The sequence below is a fragment of the Antechinus flavipes genome, chromosome 1 (assembly GCF_016432865.1).
Source record: "Antechinus flavipes isolate AdamAnt ecotype Samford, QLD, Australia chromosome 1, AdamAnt_v2, whole genome shotgun sequence".
Lineage (NCBI taxonomy): Eukaryota > Metazoa > Chordata > Mammalia > Dasyuromorphia > Dasyuridae > Antechinus > Antechinus flavipes.
Window position 1 is genome coordinate 507591026 of NC_067398.1, and position 27601 is coordinate 507618626.

General features: G+C 36.7%; 1 protein-coding gene across 13 annotated transcripts in view; it reads left to right on the top strand.

Moving 5' to 3' along the window:
* Nucleotides 1-27601, top strand: part of MTCL1 (microtubule crosslinking factor 1) — a 160508-nt gene that overhangs the window by 77452 nt on the left and 55455 nt on the right. For 4 of the 13 annotated variants that reach the window (XR_007949358.1, XM_051970446.1, XM_051970445.1 and 1 more), the window contains exons 4-8: nucleotides 8299-8358; nucleotides 9475-9552; nucleotides 15215-16612; nucleotides 17711-17866; nucleotides 26736-26858. Coding sequence is in view for 12 of the 13 variants with exons in the window: in XM_051970446.1 (XP_051826406.1) it covers nucleotides 8299-8358; nucleotides 9475-9552; nucleotides 15215-16612; nucleotides 17711-17866; nucleotides 26736-26858 (1815 nt within the window). In the remaining variant the exon portion in view is untranslated. The remainder of the gene's footprint in view (nucleotides 1-8298; nucleotides 8359-9474; nucleotides 9553-15214; nucleotides 16613-17710; nucleotides 17867-26735; nucleotides 26859-27601) is intronic. The other 9 variants (XM_051970447.1, XM_051970444.1, XM_051970449.1 and 6 more) reach the window with 6 other exon arrangements.

The following is a 27601-nucleotide window of genomic DNA, read 5'->3' on the forward strand; positions in this document are numbered from 1 at the left end:
ATCCCTGCAAGAGAACTACTGAAATGTAGCAATTAAGGTGTAGCAATTAATTTGAGAGTGCCAGTTATGTTTTGATAGATTGATCCCCAAGTTTTTTAATGCATTTTGTCGTTATTTTGAATGTTATTTCCCTTTATATTATTGTTTTTTGGACTTATTGTCATGTAAAAATGATGTTGATTTTTCTGGGTTCATTTTGAAGCCTACAAACTTGCTGAAGCTATTAGTGGTCTCAATTAATATCTTTGTTAATTTCTTAAGATTTCCTAAATTAACCTTCTTATCATCAAATAGGGATATTCCCCCCCACCTTTTACTATATTTATGCCTTTAATTTATTTCTTTTCTCTCAGTTCTACTTCTAGCATTTCTAGAACTGTATGAAACAGTAGTGAGGAGAGTATATATTCTCCCTAACACCTACATTTTTGGGGAAAACTTGTAGTGTATACATTATATATGACATTAAAACTATCCATCTATACATATACTTAGAGTCTTTTAGCATAAATGATGTTATAGTTTTTCAAAGGATTTTTTCCCTCATCTCTTCAAATAATCACATATTTGGGAATGTTTTAAAGTTGTTTTTCTTATCAAGTTTTTAATCATTGTATAAATTGTTCTCCAGTTTCTGCTTACTTCCCTCTGCATCAGTTCTTACATGTCTCCTCAGATTTCTTTGAAACACTGCATTTCATTTTTCTTTAGGATATAATAGAATGTGTTCTTGGGATATCCGATTATGTTCATATATCATAATATATTTAGTCATCCCTCTATAGAACAGACTATCACTATGAGTCTTTTTATTATTAATTTTTTTATTACAAAAAAGTTTATTGGGAAAGATTATTTGCCAGTTAATTTTACATGAGAGGCCATGATTTGAAATGACATAATTTGAAATGAAAAAAATTGTGTTAAAAAGAAGCAATTTTGAACTATGAAAGTATTGCATTTTCTGAAAGCAATTCAGCCAAATCTCTTCCTATTTTCAAACCTAAACCTAATTTGCTATCTACTTACAACACATAAACTTAATTCAATCATCTGTTTGTCTAGCTACATGTTATAGATTGAGCAATGGCCATTTTCCACGCACTTTGTTTTTTATGCTGTGGATAGAATTATTACTGTGGATTCTACTAAGGATGGTTTATAGTATTTCAGTGCTCAGTGAAGTTAGTTGTCATTTGTCCTTGGTTATTGAAAAGGGCCAGGACATAAGGGAGGTAATGCTTTGACATGCAAGTGAGTTGGATTTAAGTGAGGGTCACCTCCAGAACCATCTGACTCCAATGGCAAGATATAGATCAGGAGGACTAGAGATAGTCCTCCAATGAAAATAGTACATTGTCATCTATGAATAAGATCATTTATGGAAACCCATTATCAATTGGAAATACTTTGCATCTTATCTTTTCATGACCCTGGTAACAGTGATCACCTATTTTAATGGTTCCTTTGCTGTGACAGCTGTTCTCACATTACACAATTTTGGTGACTACCCTTTTGTCATTGTTTTAAGGGGACTGAGGAAGTAACTCCCACCAAGTTTTTGGCGTAAAAGACTGAAGAAAGGAAAAGTGGGTCTCACCAAAATGATCAGCCTAATTCTTTGAGGGATGATTGGAATGTTGAATTATCAATAAACTTACAGTTTCAGAAGATTTATAGCTAACATTTTCATAAGACTCTAAGGTTTACAAAGTGTCTTACACACTTCTCATTTTATTCTTTAAAATGTCCTATAGTATTTGTAATAAGGTTTTCTAGCGAGATAGTTCCAAAGGGATGCCTATTGACCTGGATTTAGAGGCTTGGGGAGAAGAAGATTTTACATAGGCATAATATGTTCTTGCAATGTCCCTGCAAACACCACACTTCATTGTTGCAAAATGTACTAATCTTGAGGAATAAACTCATAATGTTCCTCTGGAGGGATTTTAAAGTGAGTATAGGGATCTATGAAGAAGAAAAAGATTATTTGAACAATAGGGAAGAAATTAAATGTAAAGGTGAAACTAATATGGTAACCATTTTTTAAATCCAATTAAATTCTAACGAGAATTTTAATTATAGCAGAAATTCTTAACCTAGGATCCATGGATTCCCCATGTATCTAGAACTATGTTTCAAAAGTCAGTGACCTTGGATTAGAAAAGAAAAGTTATCTTTTAATTTTCATTAATCTTTGTTGTCTTTATAAACTTATGTATTTTTATGCATTCAAAAATACACTGAAAAGAAAACTTCATTAGACTGCCTAAAAAGTCCATGACACATCAAGGTTAAGAACCCCTGGGATAATATAAATGAGGGAGTTGGGTATCTACATTTTTCAAGTCAGATTTTGTGATTATGTTCTAGAAAATAGGTCTGGGAAAAGGAATTTCTTAGGAGAGAACATCTATTAAAAAAATCTTTACAATTATACACCTCTACCCTATTCCCCCCACACAAATTTTCTTATCACTTAAAATTTCCCAAATTGTGGCTATTTGCTTTTTATTTTAAGCCTGAATTTTAAGTGAGGCACCTGAAATGCTCTTCAATTACCCTTTTTGGAAGCAGCATACTAGCTTGCTATGGAAACAGGCAGCAAATACTATGAAGACACAGGAAGACTTTTAACAATCACCTACCTAACTAGTTATTTAAATTCACCTCTCAGAAGAGGCCTTGTATGGATTTAAAGTTGATTTCAACAAGTATTTATTAAGCATAAGCTTTGTGCAAGGCAGTAGGAATCTGAAGACAAAGGGGGGGAAAGTCCTTGCCTGCAAGGAACTGCCCTTATTTAGTGTGAACTTGGACAATCATCTGGCTTTTTTGAGTGTTCTCACTTTCTATGTAAAATAAGGAAGTTGAACTAAATAGAGCTATAAGAATATTCCAAAACTAAACCTAGTTCATTGTATTGGGGAGAAATTTCCAAAGATATACAAGTGCAGGATAACTTGAGCAGGGAGAGCCCAATGCCGTACTAATGAAGTCAATCAGGAGGCAAGTAGTATAGTTGCATTTTTCCTTATTTCATCCTGAATAGAAAAGATGATTTTTCAGTGACTTAAGAAGCACTAGTAGCTATTTCTAATTTAAGATTTCAAAGTTTTAAGAATTAATTAGGTTAGTGTTTTTAAGGGGTTTCCCCCTCATAGAAATCCAGAATCTTTGGCCAGTGATTGACTTAAAGTAACTAGAGTAGATTTAATTAGCAGGAAATTCCACCCATCGTGTGGCTCAATTCATTCAGTATATTATATGAATAATACTTCTTTGAGGGGCTTAATTTGACCATGACTTCCCAATTCATCCAAGGAAATAAGTAACATTGACACAAATACCCAGAAGTACAGGGCAGCAGAAGCACAGCATGTTCTGTTCAGCTATTGCAAGTTCTTGGCAGATGAGCTAAAGATACGGCCACTTTTAACCCAAGTTTGTGGTACAATGACAATCTGCTGTCCCACAAGGGACACCGGAACTTCCTGGCATTGAGTCAGTCAGCCATATGCTGAGAGACCTGGAGGCCAGCAGGGCACCTGGCAATCACAGCCCCATTATCCAGTGCTTCTGTCCATATTTCCAGAGTTTAAGAAAGGCCTTCTTAGATAACAGTTGTCACTTAGAAGTCTGCAAAATATTACTCTGTCAAATACATAATTTGTGGAAGTTCTCTCCCAAAACCTGGCCCCTCTATTTTCACATTTGGCAAAAAGGAGTGAAAAGTCCATTAGAACGTTAATCTTCCTGATTATCAACATTGAACCTTAGGTTTGAGAGCAATTGATAGATGCTTCTCATTTAAGTTTGAGGACAGTAAATAGATTTGTAAAAATATTTAATTTTTTCATCAAATATGGAGTCCCAGGAGTTTTCTGATTAATGTTTAAAAGTAGATTTGAATAGAATCAGAGCATCTCTTTAAATTCAGGGATAAATAGTGTCCTTTTGTAAGAGGATTATATGAGTTGAGAACAGCATAACTGATATACTTTGGGGGAGAGGGGTGAAGGAAGAGAAGGCAACCAGGGTTGTCCAAGTTCATATAACTAACAAGTGTCTGATGGCAGATTTGAACTTAGGGCCTTCTGACCCCAGGGCCAATGCACTATTCACTGTCCATCTATCACTTTCTAAACTCTTGACAGTCAACAAAACAATAAATCAAATCTGATTTATTACATTTACTCTTACTGAATATTTAATAATCAGCTCCAATCAAGCCCTTGACTGAGTCCCATTCAACTGTTATAGAGTAGTTGCTTATATAAGTTGAGGAACTAGCAGAATATACTTTAAAAAAAAAACGTAGAAATTGAGTTGAAGTTAGTGAGGAGTATGATGAGGTAATTATTTAGTTTTATCTCCATATTATATAGGTATTTACAATATCAAAATAAAACTAAATTTGATTAATCAGTTACTGATCTATTTTAAAACTAGATTTTCTGGAAGGATATTAAATGAAGGTCATATTGCCTTAGTGTTTGGCTACTGGGCCTAGTCTCACTAACTGGAAAAGAAGAAAGAATTTGGTATAATGGATTAAGAACCAGACCTGAATTCCAGTTGCACATCTGCCATATCTGGCAATTTACGTGCCTTCCTTGTGCCCTGGAAAGTCTCTAAGATGATAAATTACAGAGAAAGTTTTAATCATCATTGGTACAAAGAGGGGGTTCCCTAGACCAGTGAAATCCTAAGTCCAGTTTCAACTCCCCCTCCAAAAATGTCTTTTCATTTATTCAAATCATATGACACTATGAAAGAGTGTTCCAAATCATTATTGATCAGAGAAATGCAAATTAAGACAACTCTGAGTGAGTAGCCACTACACACCTGTCAGATTGGCTAAGATAACAGGAAAAAATAATGATGAATGTTGGAGGGGATGCGGGAAAACTGGGACACTAATGCATTGTTGGTGGAGTTGTGAACGAATCCAACCATTCTGGAGAGCAATTTGGAATTATGCCCAAAAAATTATCAAATTGTGCATACCCTTTGATCCAGCAGTGTTTCTATTGGGCTTATATCCCAAAGAAATACTAAAGAAGGGAAAGGGACCTGTATGTGCCAAAATGTTTGTAGCAGCCCTATTTGTAGTGGCTAGAAACTGGAAAATGAATGGATGCCCATCAATTGGAGAATGGCTGGGTAAATTGTGGTATATGAATGTTATGGAATATTATTGTTCTGTAAGAAATAACCAGCAGGATGAATACAGAGAGGACTGGCGAGACTTACATGAACTGATGCTAAGTGAAATGAGCAGAACCAGGAGATCATTATACACTTCGACAACGATATTGTATGAGGACATATTTTGATGGAAGTGGATTTCTTTGACAAAGAGACCTAACTAAGTTTCAATTGATAAATGATGGACAAAAGCAGCTACACCCAAAGAAAGAACACTGGGAAACGAATGTGAACTATCTGCATTTTTGTTTTTCTTCCCGGGTTATTTATACCTTCTGAATCCAATTCTCCCTATGCAACAAGAGAACTGTTCGGTTCTGCAAACATATATTGTATCTAGGATATACTGCAACATATCCAACATATAAAGGACTGCTTGCCATCTAGGGGAGGGGATGGAGGGAGGGAGGGGGAAAAAATCGGAAAAGAAACGAGTGCAAGGAATAATGTCATTATAAAGTAATCATTAAATAAAAAATAAAAAAAAATCAAATCATATGACACACAGCAACCATCTTTCATAACTCTAAATTAACTTCAGTTCAGAGGCCAAGAGATTTTTGTTTCATTTACCTATTAATTCATTTTTCTATTTCATTAAAAAATATTGCTTCGAGAACTTACAGAATCATAAAATCACAGAAACATGCAGCTAGGGGTGACCTTAGAAAGCTAATCCCCTCATTTTACAGTTGGGGAAATTGGACCCCAGAGAAATAAAATTATTTAACTAGATTCACATCTTTGTTAGTGACAGAATAGGACTAAAACTTGAATGACTTGTTTCTTAGCCAAATGACCTTTACCTAAAGCTATGTTACTCTCACTGAGGACTGATGAAGAAATACCAAGCAAATTCCAAACTTTGACACTGATATATAATTGAAACCCTAAATCACTGGTTTTGAGCACTGTCATCAATTCAGTGAATTCCTTTTGGAAATGTAGCTTCTTATTCATCTTCCATATTTAAACTTTTAATTTAGAGAACAAACTACTTCATCCTAAAATTTGAATATCTTGAAGTAAAAACTTTATATGGGCAGGAAAATCATGGGTTTGCAAGGTGGTATAGTGGAGAGAGTGTCAAGCATGGAGTCAGAAAGACTCATCTTCCTGAATTCAAACATGGCCTCAGACACTTACTAGCTATGTGACTGTGAGCACTCTGTTGACCTCAGTTTCCTCATCTGTAGAATGAACTGGAAAACTAAATGGCAAACCACTCTCGGATCTTTGCCAAGAAAGTTCCAAACAGGGTCACAAAGAATCAAACAAAATTGAATAAGAACGATAAAAAACATAGGAATATAGTATAATGATCAAATCTAATCCTGTCACTATCAGTGCTCATTTTATCTGTGTCCACCAGGTAATTTGGTTTCTTCAATTTTGCCTTTAGTTGTTCTCTTTTTTTAAGTCTATTTCTATCCATCAAACCAGTGAGAGCTGTCTCTCAGGCCTCTGGTCCAGTTTCCAATAATTCCAAGAAACACTACCATTTTTCAGGTTCAGGTTGAAATTGTTTCCATACAGATAGTTCTCCAATACTCTAAGCTGGTAACTATGTTCTTCTTGGTCCTTTTACACATAGTTATTTTTTCCCAATTAGTTTCTTTCCTACATATTTAGCTATAATCATCTTTAAGAATATGTGGAATAGGTGACTTATTTGTTGTAATTTCCCCCATTACTTGAAATCATATGAAAAAGAACAGTCTTCCATACCACAATAAGAATTTTGATAGAAATGTCTCTGAGAGAGGTAACATTAACGTAAATATGTTTTTAAGTATATTTACATATATAGTATGTATATATGTACATATGTAATGTTTATACACATACATGCACACATATTTTATATATATATACATATATATATATGTAGGCAATGGATTCTTTTCTAATAGTAGGTTTTAATGGGGATGTGGGAAGGGTAAAAAGAGGAGACATCAAGAGGTTACTGGTCTACCTCAGAGTGGGAAAAAGGTAGGAAAACCCTGCCAAAATTTCAGGTAAACAGGTACTAAAGACAAGATTTGCTTACTGAGTCCAGCAGCACTAGTTCTGAAGTCAGAGAACCTAATTTCAAATTCTGCATCTGACACTGTCTAAGTGACATTAAGCAGTTTCCTCATCTGTAAAATGTAGGGATGGAGTCCAATGGCCTTTCTAGCTAAGACCTAAGATTCCATGCACAGGGCTACTTAATTTTAAATCAGCTGCACACAGTAGGTGCTTAATAAATGTTTGTTGAGCTGAATTTAATTGGATTTCTAAATTGCTCTCTTCCAGCTTCTGTCATGAAATATTTTGGCTTGGTATGAATCAGTCAACACTCAATCAGTTTGTGTGGGTTCTGCTTTATGAGGTATTCCCTTTCTTAGGAAAAATAAACAGTCCCCTGGGCCTATTACTAGTTTAAATAATAGTTGAAGAAATACCTAATTAAGAAAGCAAATCAGCTACTAAAATATCACAATACACAACTTAAAATTAACACTTATCATTATTGTTAGTAGTAGTACTAGTTTGATTATCCATGTCTTGTTCCTCTACATTAATGTGGGTGATTGAGGGTTGGCAGGATATAATTTTCTCTTTTCTTTTGGAAATTCTTGTAATTCAAGAGTATTTTGAAGTCTTTATTTTATCAGGCCCTTCTAGAACAGATTCTATTGCCTTTAAGATTTTTTTTTTAATTTTCAGAGAAGAAAAAAATAACATTTCTACCAGCACAAGTTCTGTGGCCTATAGGATACCTTTCCATATCACTACCTGTTTGTGCTCATTCCCTCATGAAATTACTTAGCATTACTCTGTATTTATTTATTTGTGTATGTGTGTATTTTGTTCCTCCTCCAGTAGAATATAGGCCTTTTGAGAGCAGGGTCATTTTTTTTTATCCTTTTATTCCAAGTACCTAGAATCTGGCACATGGAAAAGGCTTCATAAATGTTTATTAAATCACATACCCTCACTAAGTCAGCTTAGTAGCAATAATATAATTTCTACCTCAAGCCTAGGATCCTGGATTCAATGTGTTATTTGTTAGTAAGACAATGTCACTTTTGTTCCTTTCAGAGTAACCTGAAGAGAAGAGGCAGCAGGGAAATGCACAAAGAAAAGAAAACATTTAACCAGGTAAGTAAAGGCTAAATTTTTACTGATATGAATGGAGAAATCCTTTAATTTCAAATCTTTTTTGAAAGTGTTAACTATCAAAAATATAAACAAAAAAACGTTCATCTTAGCTCTTTGAAGGTATTAGACTCATTCAATTTCTGTTGTTTCCTTTTGTGGCTATAATTAGTCGATAATTTTATTCATGAAAGAAAAAATACTATTTTGCAACTAAACATCATTGAAGCTCACGAGGCTGGAAGGACTGAAAATTGGTGTCCAAGCATTGGTTATTGTTCCCTTGGTTAACAAGTATTTTGGCATCAAAAGTAGTTCACACAGTCTATCAATAGCTCCCATAACTTTATAGGCAATTGTGAAACACATAGAAGCTGCCCTATGCATTAATCATTGTTGATTAACATTTCAGTAAATTAAGGAAACAGAATGATAGTGATCTCAGTCTGCTCTATATGGATATGGCCTTGGTTAAACAGATCTTTCTGGTTGTTTTGCTGAATTCCTTTCTCTCTTTTTTCCTCAGAGGGGGTTTCCTCTCCTGTTGGGTGGCTGATAGAACAAAAGGGTTACTGAGATCCCAACCCACGGAGCTTCAAGAAACAGTAACAATTAGAGAGGTCATAATCCCAGTGAGGCTGATTGTCCACCCCAGCCGTGATACCCCCTGCACCTATCTCTTTTCTTCGATTTCCTCATTCTCCAAGCTACTTATCCCCAGAGTGTTATTTCAGCAGCCTCCAAGCCTGGCAATACAACAGGAATGTGGCAGATTTGAAAAATTTTATACGCCCTCTGCCCCCAGAAAACCTGATTATGTAGCCAGGGATAATTGTTAAATTAGAATTTAGCTGTAGTCCTACTGCTGGCACTTAAATATTCATGGGCTAGGAACACATTTTCTACTTAGCGCTTCTTTGTGAGGAAAGAGTTTGGTCTTTAAAGGGTAATTACAGCCCATTATGAACTAGACAGAGTTGAGTTTTTCATTCACCTCCTAATGGAGGAGGGAAATAAAAGATGTGTCACTGCTCTGGAGGGCTCCAAAGCAGTGCAAGGGGAATGTTTTTAGCCATGCTCCGCCTGATAGTATTATTGAAAAAAGGAGTTTCTATTTAGCAGACTGGAGGAATGGAACGTCTTGGGAACGGCCGGGCAGGAGCCAAAGCACAAAAGAAGCTGGTACCCCGGCGCAAGGTAGGAGCGTGAGCAATCAGTGCTTCTTGGGGTGCTGGTAGGTGGTGCCATGACGTCAGACTTGCAAGACAAATAATATATACGTGGATGGATATATTGTTGCTTGGCAAGCCCTTTCTGCGTTGGTGGTGGTGGTCTTGTGTCTGTAGCGCCCTCCATACCATGCCTTCATTTTCCTGCCTATGAAAGGGATCGTTCCACTTTGATGGGACCTTCTGCCTCATACTGCATTCCTGAAGCATATCTGATGAGCTCTTGAAACCCGAGCCTGGCATTCTTCAGCTTTGGGCACCTGGGAATGGCTGGGACCTAGGCCCTTCCCGGTCTGGCAGAGTTTGGGAAAGTTCTCCATTACAAGATAAGATGGGCACCCAGACCACCTGCTGCTTCTTACTGAGGTTTTGATTCATGCCCTATTGACTATCTGTCAAGCTCCCGCATTCGGAGCAGGCTGACTGTGGACTCCCTTATATCTCCTTTTTTCTTACACATTGATTGTAATGAAAGTCATGAGCCCTCCCTTTCCTCCATCACACCTGGCAGATTTACTAAGCCTGGGAATAAAAGAAAAAACTTGGCTCAAAGGGGTGTCTTTCAGCTACACAGAATGCTTAAGGTCTTTTTCTGGAGTCCTGCATGGGGTTTGTAAAAGATTCACTGACATGCCTTTCTCTTGAGTTAGCATGCCTAATGTTTTTAGAAAACATTGTTTAAAGAACAGAAAACAAAAGACGTTTAATCAGTCATCAGGATGAAAGTTGAGGTCTCCTTGATAGCCATTGCAAAAAAAAAAAAAAAAAAGTCCCTTCTCTCTCCCTACCCACTCTAATTAAGTGGAAGGATGTGGATTTAATCCAACACAGATTTAAGAGGATTGATCTGTTGAACAATTACTGGAAGCTCATCAGTGAAGGAAGGAAGGATCAGAATGGGTGCCGCAATTTCAGGGAATTGGCGAACTTATTTTTATTATTTTTATACATGATTTCAATATAATTGGGAATTATATTTTTTTCTTTACACATTTAAAAACATTATTCTGAGAAAGCGTTACATAGGTTTCACCAAATTGTCAATGGAGTCCAAGACAGAAAAAGTTAAAAACTTCTGGCCTAAGGGTTTGAATTTGTATGAGGGAGGTTTCAAATTGATCTGCAATTCCCAGGGAGATTCAGAACTGAGGCTAATGCAGAACTCATTTTCTTCCTGATTTTTAGGACAAATCTGACTTGGTAAAAGACTCCAATCTTTAGAGATTCCCTGAGGACTTTCTGGTCCATATCCATAGCCTTCAGGCAATTCAGGGGACTTTTTAAAGTTACTTCCTAGATTAGAAGAAGGGTCCCTGTGGTGTAGCACTATTCTTAAGTATATCCTCTCCATCACTTAGTGCCAGCACCATCCTGGGGAACAGAATTGGACTGAAAGCACTGTCAAGACTAAAGGCCTATTTTCATGCCTCAGCATGGTGTGAAGGTAGCCCAGATTTCTCAAAGGTTACAGAAGCAAAGTATAAGCTCAAGAAGAGTATCAAGTTTAAAAAAACAAACAAATCTATTAAGGGCCCAGCAATAGATCTTATGTTTTGTCTGTGGATGGACCTAACTAATTTTAGAAAAAAGTTTATTACCAGAGGACTGGATCTCAGGTGATATCTTCTTTTGATTAGCAGCAAACCATTGACTAATCAATGGGGAGAAAAATTACCCCCAATGAGATCAAATCCTTGAAATGTGTAAATGGCTAGGAAACCTATTCTAGACTGTGTCCCCTGTGTGATCTCCTAATCCTGGCTCCTAGAGCCAGTGGTCTTTGAAGTGGTCTTAGGATCTTCCAGTGCCATCCTATAGGTGTGGGACAACTAAGATATGAAGCTACTGTGGACATTTGTTCCTTGATATATATCTCGGTAGTGACTCCTTCCTTTGTCCAGATTCCCCATATCACATTGGTTTAATGTTATAAAGAGAGAACCTTTAGAAGATGAGATATTTAAAGCACATGAGAATGTGAATTGCTTGTTTATGAAAATGGATATGGAGTCATTTAAGTTATCTGATCAAAGTCAGACAGTGACTATAACATCAGTGGTGGAGCCATGATTCTTTCCTTGCCTACCAGATAGCTGGTTTATAAACTTATTTATAAAGCCACATAAAGCTCTTCTATCTCCATTTCTCTTCACTTCAACTCCCATGACTCCATCTGCAAAATAGAATCCTTATTTGGGAATATTATGGTCTGTGGTATTTGGTTTACTCACAGTTCTATTTTTAAGAAAATGAAAACAAACACATGTTTTTGTTTGTTCTGCTTCAGAAAGCTCTGGTACTATTTTTTTTAAAGTACAGTGCATTTTCTCTAGTGGATTATGAGTTAACATTATGCTTTTATGGTAGCTGTGGAATGGTGATGGTCATCTAAACCATTCTATCTGATTTATTTTAAATATTTATTTGTATTTTATATTTTACCTTTGAATAAGTTATTATTTGGGAATTGTTTACTCTTCAGTCACAAAAACTCCCTTTTTCTTTTTCCTAACAAAATTAACACTTGATATGTTAAGCCTAGATAAATATATAAAGAACTTTACTGTAGGTAAATTCATCACCTCTATCTTGAAAAACATAATCATGATAAATCTCTAACATTTATATAGTACTTTAAGATCTGCAAAGTGCCTTACATACATTAACTCATTTGGTCCTCACAGCGACTCTTAAAGTAAACACTATATTTTTATTCCCCATCTTGTAGCTAAGGCAATATAGTATAACAGAAAGAGAATTTACCTTGAAGCCAGTAAGGCTAGGGTTTAAGTTTGATTTTGACATATGTTATTTGTGTGATCCTGGACAAATCTCAATGGCAATTCCCTAAAGATTGTAAGTTGAAGAGAAGGAGATGACTTGAATTGGTAAGAGGGAGTTTTTTCTCCTAGGAATTTTTTTGCAGACAAGGAAACTAAGGCTAGGAGGGGTTAAGTGACTTTTCCGGGATAATTCAGTTAATGTGTCTGAGACAAAATTTTAACTCCAGTCTTGCTGTCTCTAAGTGAAGGAGGAAATAATATTTTCATTCTCCCACTAGATATTGTTTCCCCTTTCCAAAAAGAAAAAGAAAAAACTAAACTCATTTCAGAGAATGAGAAAGTTACCTAAAAATGTGTGTGAATAAAAAGTGATGATTACAGTACTACAAGGAGAGAACACACAAATAATAAGATGGTATGTTTTCTGAATGGAGCCTAATTTTATAAGCTGATTTAGAATTCTTTTCTTTGAGTCTACTCAGTCATGGGTAGTCAGTTTGTTGAGTATGTGGTTTTGTTGGTAGAAAGGAAGGAAGGATAGAGAAATATATGTTGTGGTGCCCAACAGAGAATTTATGGAAAATTAATATTAAGCCTGATTAATCTTAAATATAGAAGTATATTATTAACTCTTCTAAGACTATTTGGGTACCAGTTAATTGATTATTTTATGAATGTTTTCATGTCATGCCAATTTCCTAAGGGAATTAAGTCACGTTTCTAAAAGGCTGCTCTTCCCACCCCAAAATATAGATTATATGCTAGGAGAACATGGCTCAAAGAATATCATTTACCTTAATCTTTCTTGATAAGTGTTGGACTTCATACTTCATGCTATGGCTGATGTAAATTTAACAAGCAAAATGGAGGTAACCCACTACTTAGGCCTTTGTTGCTAAGCAGTCTTTTAAAGTCTTTCATATTAAACTACATAGAAATAATATGAGAAGACTGGCCATTTCAGTCAGACAAGAAGTATTTATATATATATAAAACAAATTGAAGATTTATCAGAGGAAAGGTATAAGCATTAAGGTGGATGCAGAAAGGCTTTCTATGGATGATGGGATTTTAGATTGGGACTTGAAGCAAGCCAAAGAAATCAGTAGATGGAAATAAGGAAGGCGGGAATTCCAGGTGAGGGAATATATACTGAAAATTCCCAAAATTGGGGCATAATGTATCTTTTGCCAAGAAAAGCAAGGAGATTATTTCCTCTTTTTCTTGCTGCTGACATCGAGTGAGAATTGTAGCTCAGAGAGTTTTATCTTATGAGATTAAAGTGGGGTGTATAAGGGAGAGAATAAAGTCACATTGCTCCAGAGCCTTTTGATTTTTACTAACAAAGCCAGCACTCTCAAGAGGTAACTTTCCAGGCTATCCCAAAGCGTCTCCCCTAGTTAAATTATAGCTGATGGTTGTTTCCTTGCACTGTAGCTAAATATTTACTCCATGCTAACCCTCCAAAAGTCTTCACAAAGTCCCAAGAGACATTCTCTAAAGAGCTTCTCGTTTCTCTGATTTCTGAGTTAAATTTCCTGCTGTATTCCAGTAACTAAAGGGAAAGGAACCTAACCAAAGAGCTTGACGTTTCATATGCATGGCGAAGGTTTGTGAGTAACTCAGGTGTTTAGGTTTGCAGTGAATTCTTTCCACTAACAATCTAATTCACTCATTTCTTTATTTGGCACTTTGACTTCCAAAGCATATCCATGTGTATCATCTATGTTGTTTTCCTCACTACATTATATACCATGATGTGGGGCAGGCTTTTTTTTTTCCTATCATATGCAATGAACCAATCAACAAGTATCTATTAACCACTTTCATTGTGCCAGGGAATGCACTATGCACTGGACATAATAAGTCAAGAGTGATCCAGTCCCTGCCCTCAAAAAACTTAGGTTATAACTGGGGAGACAATGTGTGCTTATATAAATATATACAGAATCAATACAAAAAGAATGTAAAGAAATTTGGAGAGGGAAGGCACTAGCAGCAGAGGTGATCAGGAAAGGTTTTCTATAAAAGGTGAATATTATAGATGGCAAACTGTTGATTAAACAGATTAAATGATACAAGTATACTAGAATGGGAGCCTTAAAGTATTTATCCCACTTGTCTTCTAAGACACTTACTTCTCAGCCAAATAGGCATAATTGATTGTGATTTGCAGCTTGTTTCTCAGCAAATCATTAGCTATCTAAGAAGAGATTGTGTCTTGCTTGAATACCAGGTCTTAGAGCCTTGGGCTCCATTTTGCTTCAGGTATTCATGGAAATAACTAATTGTGCCTTGCCACCATTTTATGTGCAATGATAATTCCTTGTTTCAGCTCTGTAGAAGTAACAGCAATCAAAACAGCAGCATCAACTGTTACATGTCCAGTTGCTTCTGATAGCTTATTAAATTAGATTTATGAATTAGTTAGAAGAAGGGGAATAAGAGGAAGGCATTGGAATTCATGGTGCTACGGGTCAATGTTGGGTTTCATTTGTCTTTATTATCTTTTGCTCATTACCTGTTTAATGTTTTCCATGTGCTTGGTTTTTCCAAACTGGCTCCTCTGTTCTGTTTTCGATGGGGGCTTTTGATTGGCATGGTTTTTTTTCTTGTGACAAAAAGACAAGATATGGACTTTTAATATGTTCACCGAGTGAAACCTTGGGAGTCACCTGAACTGTGCATGAGTGTCTAGAGTCACGGAAAGTGCAAGTGTGTGTGTGTGTGTGTGTGTGTGTGTGTGTGTGTGTGTGTTGGGGGCAAGTTGCAAGGCAGATAAATTACCCCAAACACAGAATTTTGACATTTCAAAATAATTCTCTTTGGGCTGTTCTTTCCTGGCAGGATGACAGTGCTGATTTGAAATGCCAGCTTCAGTTTGCCAAAGAAGAAGCCACCCTGATGCGCAAGAAAATGGCCAAACTTGGGAAGGAGAAAGATGACTTGGAACAGGAACTCCAAAAGTATAAGTCTCTTTATGGCGATGTGGATAGCCCACTGCCCACTGGGGAAGCTGGAGGACCACCTAGCACTCGGGAGGCTGAACTGAAGTTGAGACTCAAGTTGGTCGAAGAGGAAGCCAACATCCTGGGCCGGAAGATTGTGGAGCTAGAGGTGGAGAACCGGGGCATCAAGGCAGAAATGGAGGACATGAGGTGCCAGTATGAGAAAGAATGTCTTAGCCGGGACCACATCCCAAGCATTCCTACCTCTCCTTATGGCGACTCTGTAGAATCCTCCATGGAACTGCGCCGTCATCTTCAGTTTGTTGAAGAAGAAGCTGATCTGCTCAGGCGGTCTATCTCCGAGATTGAAGATCACAATAGACAGCTGACCCACGAGCTGAACAAGTTCAAGTATGACCCGAGCCCTGATTCGGTATGGCCGGATGACGCGGTCTGCAAAGGCGGCGGCAGTAGTAGCAGCAGCAGCAGCAGCAGCAGCAGCAGTAGCAGTAGCAGCAGCAGCAGCAGCGGAGGGGGGATGCTGCAGGAAGAGTTAAGGTCCGCTAGAATGCAGATCAATGAATTGAGCGGAAAAGTTATGAAACTTCAGTATGAAAACCGAGTGCTTCTCTCCAATGTTCAGCGCTATGACATGACTACTCACTTGGGACTGGAGGCTTCCAGCTCTGGGGAGAGTGACACAGAAAGTGAGGATGATAAAAAGGAAAGTGATGGAGAGGAAGTTCGCCCGGGACAGCCCCGGAGGGAGGGACCCATCGGGGGTGAGAGCGACTCCGAGGATGTCTGCGAGAAGACCTCAGGCATCGGGAGCGGAAAACCATCTGAAGCTAGTGACTTGGTCTCGGCGGAGTTCCTGAGGGCCAAACAGGAGACGGAGTCCTTGGTCAAAATAAAGCAGGTGGCAGAGAGGTTGGAGAGGACCGTGGAGCGCCTCATCACTGACACGGACAGCCTGATGTATGATGCCAAACTGCACGTCACCGGGGATGCTTCCCCAGAATCGGGTTTCCAGGGCGAAGGGGAGCCGGGCGAAGGGGACAAAAACGAACCTGAATTGTTGGATGCAATCAACTCAAAGATGAAGATCTTTAGGAAGGAGCTCCAGGCTTTTCTAGAGAAGGTGGACCAAGTGAAGGAAGGACTCAAGGAGCATCTGGAAGACCTCTCTCCTCTGCCCCACCTCACAGAGTCTTCTAGCTTCCTCTCCACCATGACCTCCATGTCCCGGGACTCCCCTATTGGTAACTTGGGAAAGGACCTAATCACAGACTTCCAGGTAAGGGGGCTCCTTGGTTTGCCTCCCCACTCTGTTATGCTGTTTCTCCTTCTCGCTGGCATTGCTGTTCTCGAGTTTGTTCTACTCACGGCTGCTTTGTTATGATTTCAAACTTGCTTTTTTGTATTAAAGCCTAAAAGATCAACCAAATCCTTCATATTGGTTGGGGTTTTTTTATTTGTTTTGGTTTCTTTTGATTTTTTTCTTTCTTCCTTTTTTTTTTTTAAACTGCTCACCCACTTTGGGTTCAGAGGCTCATGATACAAGGCTAAATCCCCCTGGAAGCTTATATAGGGATCAACGTGTTTTTTTCCTCTTTCCTCTTTTTGGTCTCCCACAACTGATGAAGAAGCACTGAGGAACGAAAACAAAACACAAACTCAGTTTTTTTGCAGTCAGGATAATTAGCAGACTTCCTAACAAGCATTTGAATCTTTCTTGGCTTCGTTACTAGAAGGGACGAAGCGCAGCTCTCAAAAGCAATGTCTATCCCAGACCTGTCCACTCCCACTGGAGAAAAAAAAGATATAAAATAGGGGGACAGGAACAAAATTTCTGAAAGGATGATGTTTTTTGAACAATCCTGTTGACGACTTGCTCCCCGCTCCCCTCCCCTCCCCCTGATCTGGGCACAGTAAGGGAGGAATGTCAGCCAGCAAAGGACTACTTTCCAAGGCATCGCCCTTGGGTGCATGGCCAAAATCATCACCCTGGATTATGGCTTTTGCTTCACAGCGCAAGTAAGGAAGGAAGAGCCTTGTTACCCGTATCCTTCATGACAACTATGCTTGCTGTTGATTCTTTGATTCATGCATCCCCCATTGCATGCGCCTCATAACCAGTGTTTTGCATTCTTTTTTTTTCCTCTTTCTCTGTTTGCTTTTCAGATGTTTCAGCTCATCATTTTGCTCATCTTCATTTTGGTTCTGTTTTCTTCACTCTCTTATGCCACTGTGTTTAAGTTGGTTTTTCTATTCACGCTTTTCTTTGTCTTGTAGTTTTTCCAGTTGTCTACCTTTACCCATTTTTGTTTTCTTTATTCCCTCCCCTACCCTCCTGTTCTTTGTTTATGTTATAAAATGCACATGCACCCAACAGTCCAAACTGAGGGATCAGTTGGAGTGGCAGCCCAATCAAGACCGTGGAGACGAGCGAGAGATTCACCGCCTTCGAGCCACTACGGAACCACACCGCAGAGCTGATGGAGACATTAAAATCTACAGGCCAGGAGACAAAGGCTGTTTCAGTCTAGAGGTTAGAATCACAGCAAGTCTTCCTAACAACATCCCCCTCCAAACCTTTTCTTCCATCTCATTCCATCTTGCTATGGCAAAGCAAGGGCTAGTGACTTTTGTAAGTTGGGGAAATAAACTAAAACCATAAATAATAAGAGGGATATTCCAGAGAAATCCATATGTGGCTCTGGAGAACCAAAGGTGAATATATGTTTTCTTCTGCCTGCTGATGCATATGTTTAAACAGAACAGTCCACATCGCATCCTTCTTTTCCTATCTGGTACATACCTGTGTATGTAATTTGACAAGTGAAACTGGTTTACAAACATGTAGTAACTAGGATATCTGAGGAAGTCAGGATGAAAATTAGATCTTAAATTTTCTTAAAAGGAGATTACTTCTAAATAATTTCTTAATTGTAAATTTGGGCAATACAATGATTCCTGACAAGTAGCTTGCCTTCTGAAAATTAACATGACCAGGACAGGGCTATGGAAAAGGACATGAATATCCTCTGGATCTTTCAACCCAGCAGCTGTCCCAATAGACCTCATGTGAATGAATCTTTCCACACTATGTGCTTCTGTATCTGTCAAAGAACATTTGCCAACAGCCATGTAAACTAAAACTCCAAGAAGCAAGTAATTCTATCTGGAGATTTAAAAAATATTTTTTTCCCTGAGGGATCCTGTGAACTTTGGGATTGATATTGTCAGAGTCAAGAAGGCTGATTGGTCAGCCCAATCAGCAGATCCTTAATGGAAAAAAAATAGTCACATCTCCCAAGTTTTGCCAAAGACTTTAATTATCACTTCCTAGAGAGATGTCAGGATTTAATTTCAAGAGTATTAATTGCTGATTCCAAAAGGACAAAGGGGAAGAGAAAAATGGAGGAGCTTAATCAGAGAATCCAAATGATAGGAAATCAGCCAGTATCTGGAGGCAAATTATTGTTTCCCTCTATAAAATGAAAGAACCAGGGGAGCAGAGATCCTTAAGGAAAAAGTTTGTTTCTGTTGAATTTTTTGGTTAATACTATTTGGTGGTCCAATTTTCAGGGGAAGATATGAGGCAGCATGTCTCGAATTGGCAGTAAATATTTATAAGTTTAAGTATTTCTATTGTTAGAATCTCCCTTTTCTGCAATAACAGCTCTTTAAGCCACAATAAATAATAAGATTTTTATATGAGGTTGATCATGAAGTGACAATGGCAGCACCTACACAAAACCTGGGCTGTTGGAAAGGAATATTGTACTAAAAATGGACAAGGGAGCCACCAGGAGAAGGATAGACAGATAGACAGAAGTAAAACATTTATTAGGCATTTAATGTGTTCCAGAAGACATTCTAAGCAAATGGGGACACATAAAAGCAAGTAAGACTGTCGCTTCCCTCAAGGAGTTTCCATTTTCTTAAGGAAAGATGGTAGTGGAGGGAGATGTGCATTTAGTAAAATGGTGTGAAGAGAGCCTGAACTGGGAATTGTCTGATTCAGGGGAAAATGACCTAGGAATTCCCCAGGGAACTCATCTATACTAGCAAAAGCAGATCTGAGTCAGCCCCAGAAATAGTCAGGAGACATTGGAAAGCCAAGTATCTATCATTACCAAGTTTCCTCTGTTAACATGCAATGCATTACAATGCACATTGCTTTTCTTTAGCCTTAGCAGATGAGCAAGAACAAAACTGCCATGTGGATACCCCAGAAACTTCCTGTTCGCTATGTATCTCAATTTTTTTCAAAAACAAACATTCTCTAGAATAGGATTTGTCATTTGTTTTGTAAAACACCTAAAAATAGTTTATTTGGCCTTGGAATTGAATACTCATTCACAAGCATCCTAGCCAAAAGGGCTGATAGTTGGAACTTCTGCGTATATCCAGACCCCAACTCTTCTCATCTTCCAACCATGTTCAGTCTTTTATCCAAGAATGGTGCTTCCTCAGACTTTGAGTTAGTAAGAAAATCACATTTTATATGTATATCTAGTGACTTGATCTCTAAAGTCCCTTTGAACTTCTGAATTCTGACAACTCTTTAGTGAGTCAGTAGGTAGAATTAAATGGAAGGAACCTTTCCCAATGTTAAATCAGAACTATATTCCCAACCTATCTCAGAGTGGGATCTTTACTACTATTAAGGACCTTCAGGCACCTCAGGACAAAGTAATTTTATTTTTATTTGTTATTGTTCGATCCAGACATGTGATTGCATTGGTTGTGGACAACTTCCAGTGTGAAAACTCCTTTACAAATTAGGATGAACAATTTATTTGTACCTTTATTTTCTAAGACAGTTTCTGGGGTGGAAAGGGTAGAGTTGAGGAGATAGGACTGAGAATTATGTAATTTTTTCATGATGTATATGTAAGAGGGTGGTTTGAATCCAGGCCTTCTTGACTCCAATGTTAGCCCTCTACCCTCTGCCAGGAGATCTTGCTGCCTTTTGTCAGATGTCTCTTGCCAAATTTAATCTCTTTTCCCTTCTTCTTTTCCTTCTCATTTTTAATTTTTTTCTCATGATCTAGCCAAAGATCAGAGCAGTAATTTGGGTTTAGCATCATAATTCTGAGAGGATAGCCAGAGACAACTATTTGTTGGAATTTCTACAGTTCTCTTGCTATTGGATTTATTGAAAACTACTCCATAAAGAATAGTGTTTCCCTTTGTTGGCTCACATTTTTATTAAATTCTTATCTGACAATATGGCCAAAGATCATTCCTTATGTTTTCCTCCTCTGATTCAGTATGGCAGTAGCTATTGAACACTGGTCCAATACTAATTACTCTTATTGCTTATAATATATGTTAAGTCAAAGTACTCAGAAAACTTAAAGACTGAGAAAGGAAACCTTAGTTATCCTTCATGGTAAAGAAGTAGTATAGTAAAGAAATAATTTGTCAAGTAGGACCAGAAGGACATGGGCACCATATCTCAGGGAACTAATTGAACATCTGGTTGCTTCATCATTCAAACATCAGTATTTCTTTCTTATAAACAGCTGTCTCAGGTCATGGTTCTAGTGTGCCTTAACTAGAGAATCAGATCCTGAGACATTCAAGATTCAGAAATACCCCATTTCCCAGAAAGAAGACTCTTATTTTAGAAAGAGCAGAGCAATATCTTTTATTCTTTTTGATTTTCTTATACTATGTATAGACATACAAAACTGAACATGCAAATGATAAGTTGAAAAATAGAAACAATTTTATATGTGTTAAAAATTTTTACTGAAGGCTTTCACCCTCCTAGTGGAGGCTCTAAAGTCTCTGCACACTGATCTCGGAGTCATAAGTAAGATCAGCTTCCAAATCCTATTTCTGCTACTTTGTACCTGTATGACTGAGGCAAATCCAAGGTCACACTATTTCTCTGGGTCTCAGCTTCTGATCTATAAAATGAAGAAGTTGGTCAAGATGACCTCCAAAGTCTGTTCTGTTCTAGGTCTATGATCTAATGATCTGCCTTCAATCAGCAAACATTTATGAAGTTTCTAAGTTCCAAGCACTATACTAAGTGCTAAAAACACAAAAGAAAGGCTAGAAAATTTTAGAAAGTTTAGAAACAAATCCTACTCACAAAAAGCTTACATTCTAATAAAAGGTAACAAGCAACCAAATACATACAAGTACATACAAGATATATGTATAGATATATCTATGTATGTGTATACATATATCTTTATATATCTATATATGTATACACATACACACATATGATATATATACATGTATGTGTGTGTATATATATATATATACACACAATTTATAAATATAAATTCAAAGTGGTCTTAAAGGAAAGTATTAAATGCCACTCTGACAGAATTATTAGCTGATATTTTTATGCCAAAATGTGATTTGAGTTTTCCATAGTTGAACATTAGAAAGAGTTTTAAGATCTAACTTTGGTTCCAAATATATATTGACTGGATTCTCTGGAAGTGATTATATCCACTGTGGAAAAAAATTGTTCTTGCTTTCACTGCAATAGAAATAGTGAATAAATGGAGTTGCCAGATTAGGCTGAAAAACAGGAGATTATCATAGTCACCACCATGTGCAGTCCAACCTCTCTAAGATTACGATGGTAATTCAAGAACAAAGTCAACATTTACACTCAGCACCTAAAGTATAGGCTACAAAGAAGCTATTTGTAAAGGCAGCCATTTTCTTTACTATATCTGATGCTTCATCAAAAAACTGTCAAATCCTGACTTAAGCGAGCTGTTGGGGTGAGTTTTGAGTCTGATTTAGTGCTTTGTCCTTAATTCCCATATGTCAGTTCTGGTCCACAGCACTCTTAGCTCAGCCAAGTAAAACAACTTTCCAAATTTATTAAAAGTCTTATTATTAGTTTCTCCTATTCCATTTGTCATGTACCTTTTATAGTCATTCTCTCAGGAAGAGAAGATGTTGAGATGAGAATGTTTAGTTAGCCTTTAATTCAAGAGAAGAGTTCCAGTTTTATATTATATGGGTATTTTAACTGAGAAGAATAATATATTCTCATTCTTGAAATTTATGTATGTATATATTGCATATATACATACATATATATATACTCACATATAAAGAAAGAGGAAAGCTTTATACATATACTTACACATTTAAAGAGAGAGTGAAAGAATGAGAGAGAAGGAAAAAGATAGAGAGAAAGAAAGAGAGACAGAGAGAGAAGTGAAAAGACAGAGAGGGAGAAGGAGAAAAAGAGAAACAGAGACAGAAAGAGACATTGAGAGAGACTGACATTGACAGACAAACTGACACAGGAAAATAGAAAGAAATAAGGAGAAGTAGCATGGCTGCTGAAAAATTAATCTTGCAACAAGTAAGATTTGGGTTCAAGTCTTGCCTCCAGTTCAGACTGACTTATGACCTTGATGATCCTGGACAAATCATTTAATCCTTTCATGTTCCTGAAAAAGGGTATCCAACTCAATTAGAAATATTAGCACATAATGATCCTACAGACCACAGATTGACTTGGAAAACTATATATCAGCACTATTTTCTATTATATTTTTATTTATTTTGTTAAATATTTCCTAGTTACATTTTAATTTTGCAGTTTGTGTACTTGATACTTCTGCGCTAGGCAACTCTCTAAAATTATCCATTTCAGAAAAGGAGCACTGACTCACAGTTAGTAAAGAACTCTTCTTCAATTGGATGTTTCTTATACCAATGAAATCACAGGTCTATCCCATTTAGTTTTCTTTATATTTATATATTAATAAGTACATTTACATGTGTCAGTGTAAAAGGTTTACAACTCTGAATTTGATTACCTAAAAATAAAAAAACTACATTTATTTCTAGTCTCCTTATGAAAAAAAAGGAAACAGCCTAGTGTAATGGGTGAATTTGGACACAGAAAACCTAAGTTCAAGACCCTTCTGATTTTGGTCAGATGATTGCTCTATGATTTTGATAAATTATTTAAACTCTCTAAGCCTCAGTTTCCTCATCAGTAAAATGAGTCAATTGGAATATCAATCCCTTTTAAGTCCCTTCTAGCCATAAATCCATGAGCCTATGAACACTATAACTCTGCCTTATTATATTGAACAAAGAAAGTAGGATTTAAGCTCAATCATATATAAGTTATTACCAAATAGAAGTAATTTTATAAAATTCATATCAGAGTGAACTGATCCAAGCAAGCCAAGATTTATAATAGGAGACATTTGTGTCTACCCAGGTATCTCAATAGGCATTGACATGTTTTTTTATGCTATGGGGTAAATTCATTTCCTAGCCATGTTTCTGTTACACTCACTAAGTTGCCTGAAAGATTTACATTTATAAGAGAGAAGCTCCCTCTTTCCAATATATATCATATGTAGTTTGGAATGTAATGGGTATCTTAAAAATAGCTCTGAAAGAGAAGCCACTATTCACGTGCAGCAGTTACATTTCAAACATAAGTGAGTCCAGCCCTTGTCCAAAGGCAGTGGTCAGGTTTCAGGGTCAGAATTCTTACAAGGCTCTTTTCTCTAAATCTTCTTTTACTCTTTCAATCATGAAAGTCGACAAAGAATGTGAAATCCTTCCTTCCTGAACTAAGAAACTTTAACTGAAATAGGAATTGACAAAGATTTTATCCTATGCATTCATAGACACTCACTGATACCATCTATCACATTTGAAAGAAATGATCACAAAATTGGCCTAGGCCAAATGGGACTCGACACCAAATGTGATGGGAGTAACTTCCTTCATTGGGCATGGCTGTGATGCAAAACATTAGTTTTTGACTTGTTAAGATTGGAAAGGTGGTAAATAATTTATAAGCCACCTGTCCCCAGGATTTTTAGAAGACTAAGTAAATAAATCATAATTTTAAAAAATACAGTGGCTGCTCTGTGTAGTGGGAATAGAGCTTTGGTTTTTAATCAGCTAATAAAGGTAAAGAGGATTATTTTGTCCTAAGGAATGAGTTTTGATAGCAAATGATGTGAATAATCGACACTATCATGTTTAAATAACTTGTTCTGACAGAAAGATCAAAATTGAAGAATCTAATAAAGTATTCTTGCAATCATTTTTATCTTCACAATTGTGGTGAATGACCAAGGGAATGATAATTGAAATTGAGTTGGGGGCAAGTCTTGAAAGCATGAGACATGATACATATTCCTCTGTATACGTGTGAATATTCTGTAGTCTTGTGCCCAGAGAATGAGTCTAAGCTGCAGTTTAATGTTGTATTGTATTTGTATTTTATATCTGTGAGCATCTCAGTTCATGTAACAGTGGAGTGAGTTTTGGCATACTGACTGGGGAGCGGTTGCCCAGATTGGCTTGATATCCTATATACAGTAAAATTGTAGAGAGAAAAGTATGGTTTTATATAGTTATTACTATTTCAGTATACCTGGTCCAATAAGATAATATAAAACTTGTACCTCAAAAATGAAAGACAATGTGAGTGTATCAGATAAATAATCTAATCCAATGTGTGGACTTCATAGCCATTCATTCAAACAGAAGCATCTATTTAAGTCAAATTGATCATCAATGAGGACCATGTCTTTGTTTCAAGTAAAAGTCTACATTTTCCACATTCTTTATTCAAATTAAATTCTCTAGGTTTAGACAAAAACTAAATAGTGTATTCAAAAAGTGTAGAGATGAAGCTTATTTTTTTCTGTCAGCTTTTCTATCTATATGGAAACCATTTTTGCTACCAAAGTGACATTTTAGCACACAACATAGTAAGAATGTTTTGTAACCTGATTTATTTAAAGATGGAGGAAGATAATTTTAAAATGTTGGATTCTACACTTATCAAGTATATGCAGTTTGAATAAATTCAATGAGAGTAACACTCCAGTTCCTAAACAACTTAAAAACTAACACTTCTGAGTATCTGGATAAAGAAACAAATCAATCTTTTTTTCTGAATATGAACGTTTTATGATATTAGTAACAACCTCTTAATAAAAGATCAAAGAATGATCAGATAAATATTCTTATAGACAATACCACATCACAGGGAACATCCTGTCAGGAAATGAAATGTTACATTGACTGGAAAATAATCTATAATGGCAAACATTTTTGTTACCGTCATTTACTCTAATTATTTGTTTAGTAAATGATTCAGCAAATTATTTTCTCGGTTGATGTCATTTTGGGAAAAGAGGGACATTAAGGTTTTTTTTTTTAAAATTCTGCTGTCACTGTTTCATTTCTCAAAAGACATTTTAAAATATAACCATAGACCCTTTTACACTTGAATATAAAAGATGGGGGAGAGAAAGAGAGAGAGAGAGAGAGAGAACAAGAACAACAAGGAGAAGCAGAAGAAAGAAGAAGGAAGAAGAGGAAGAGGAGGAGGAGGAGGAAGAGAATGAGAAGAACAACAACAAAAAGAAAAAGAAAGACAAAGGGAGGAAGGGAGGGAGAAAGCACATTATAGCTTTTCATAGCCTACTCTAATTTCAAACTGACTAACTCGAGGTTTGTTACATTCCTCTCTTGAAACAATTCCACCTGTATATAGGCCTTTGACCACACAATAATAACTGGTAATAATGTCAGTTAAAGCTTGCTAACTATTTTATTTGGATTATTTTACTTAGGAGTCATTTTACCCTTATTCATATTACCCTTAACTTATATAAGAGAAAACTGAGGCTCAAGAACACAGACCACATTGTTACTAATCATCAACAATAGGATTGGAACTTAGGTCTTCCTGACTTTTAAAAATAGGACTCTATCCACAAAAGCAAACTAAATAGAATGCCTATGTAAGCCCAAGTCAGAATGGGAAATTAAGAGCATTCAAAAGTGAAATTGAAGTCCAAAGAAAAAAATTACCTTCTTTGATATGCATGGGTTGATTCCCATATGAAAAAATAGGGCCAGATTAGATATGTATTTGAAAAGAAATGTTGAAAAGGTTGCCATGTTTTCCAAAAAGAGAAATATTAATAAGAAATAATTAAACATGGCTCAGCCATGTAACTGAGCCTTAGATTTCCCTATAGTCTTTTTTTCTAATTGTCAATTGTGGTAGCAGATAGAGCCTTCTTCAGAGAACAAGATTTTATACAAAAAAAGTCAAATGAAGAATGACCTCCTGTCTTCTCCTATAATCATCATTAAAAACAGGTGTATTTTTGTGTGTTTTTTTTTCCGTCATGGTGGACTTTTCTGTTCAGATAGTTTTGAAAAGCATATGGTAAGGTCTGATGCTATATTCTTTCCTATGAGATTCTGCCCTGCTCACTCCATTGCTACAGACTCATGCGTTCATACATTGTGTTGCTCCTCATTGCCATGACTGTGACTTGTGTACGTATCTCCCACTCACATTTTCACCTCAGTCAGAATTCACCTCTCTACTAAACCTGTCCCTTTATCCTGCTGCTCAGCTCAGGGATTCCCCTGTCTTACCTGTCCAGAATGTATCGATACAGGAACTCCAGGCTCAGCTTGAGCAGGAGACCAGACTTCATCAAGAGGATCAAGAAAAATTTAAAGCGAAGATCATCCAGGTAAATACATAAACCAGACTTAACGGAGACTGCCAATTTGTCTGGTGTCTTCATGCTATGGACCCTAATGTTCTTTCCCCTCAGGAACAAGAACAAGGTACGGTGGAAAGAACACTGAGCCTAGATTCAGAGGAACTGAATTCAAATCTTGCCCCAACATTTGCATCCTTAGGGAAGTCCATTTCCCTCAGCCTCTAGAAAGTGAACAGGTCGTAATAAATGGCCTCTTAAATTATAACTATGATCCTCTGAAGTAGGTCCTAAAGGAAGATATAATAGTCATATTTCCTAAACCATAAACTGAGATGTGTAATCTGACAAAAGATATTTCTTTTGCAGATTCTCTTTAAATTGCGTTCCCCCCCAAATCAGCATGGTTCCAAAAAACTCAATATGGATAGCATAAAAGTGGATCATAGATTCCCAAACCTAGAATGCAATAACGCTAAAGTATTTGTTATCTCAGAAAGAACACACCTGTCTCCTTGATCTTCTTTCTTAATACTGAATTCTGGTATTTTATAATCCTTAGAATCAATATGTTTTTCCTAATAGATGATCAGAAACCTTCCCATTGAAATTTCAATGAATAAAGTCAAATAAAATAAGGTATTAAGAGCCCATTTAAACATGAACCATTGGTATTTCTGTATCTTTTGAGAGTACAGTTCCTAGTCCTGTGTGTACCCGATAAGGAGCCAAACACAGTGATAGTCTTACCTTGAAATATTATCTGCAGAAAA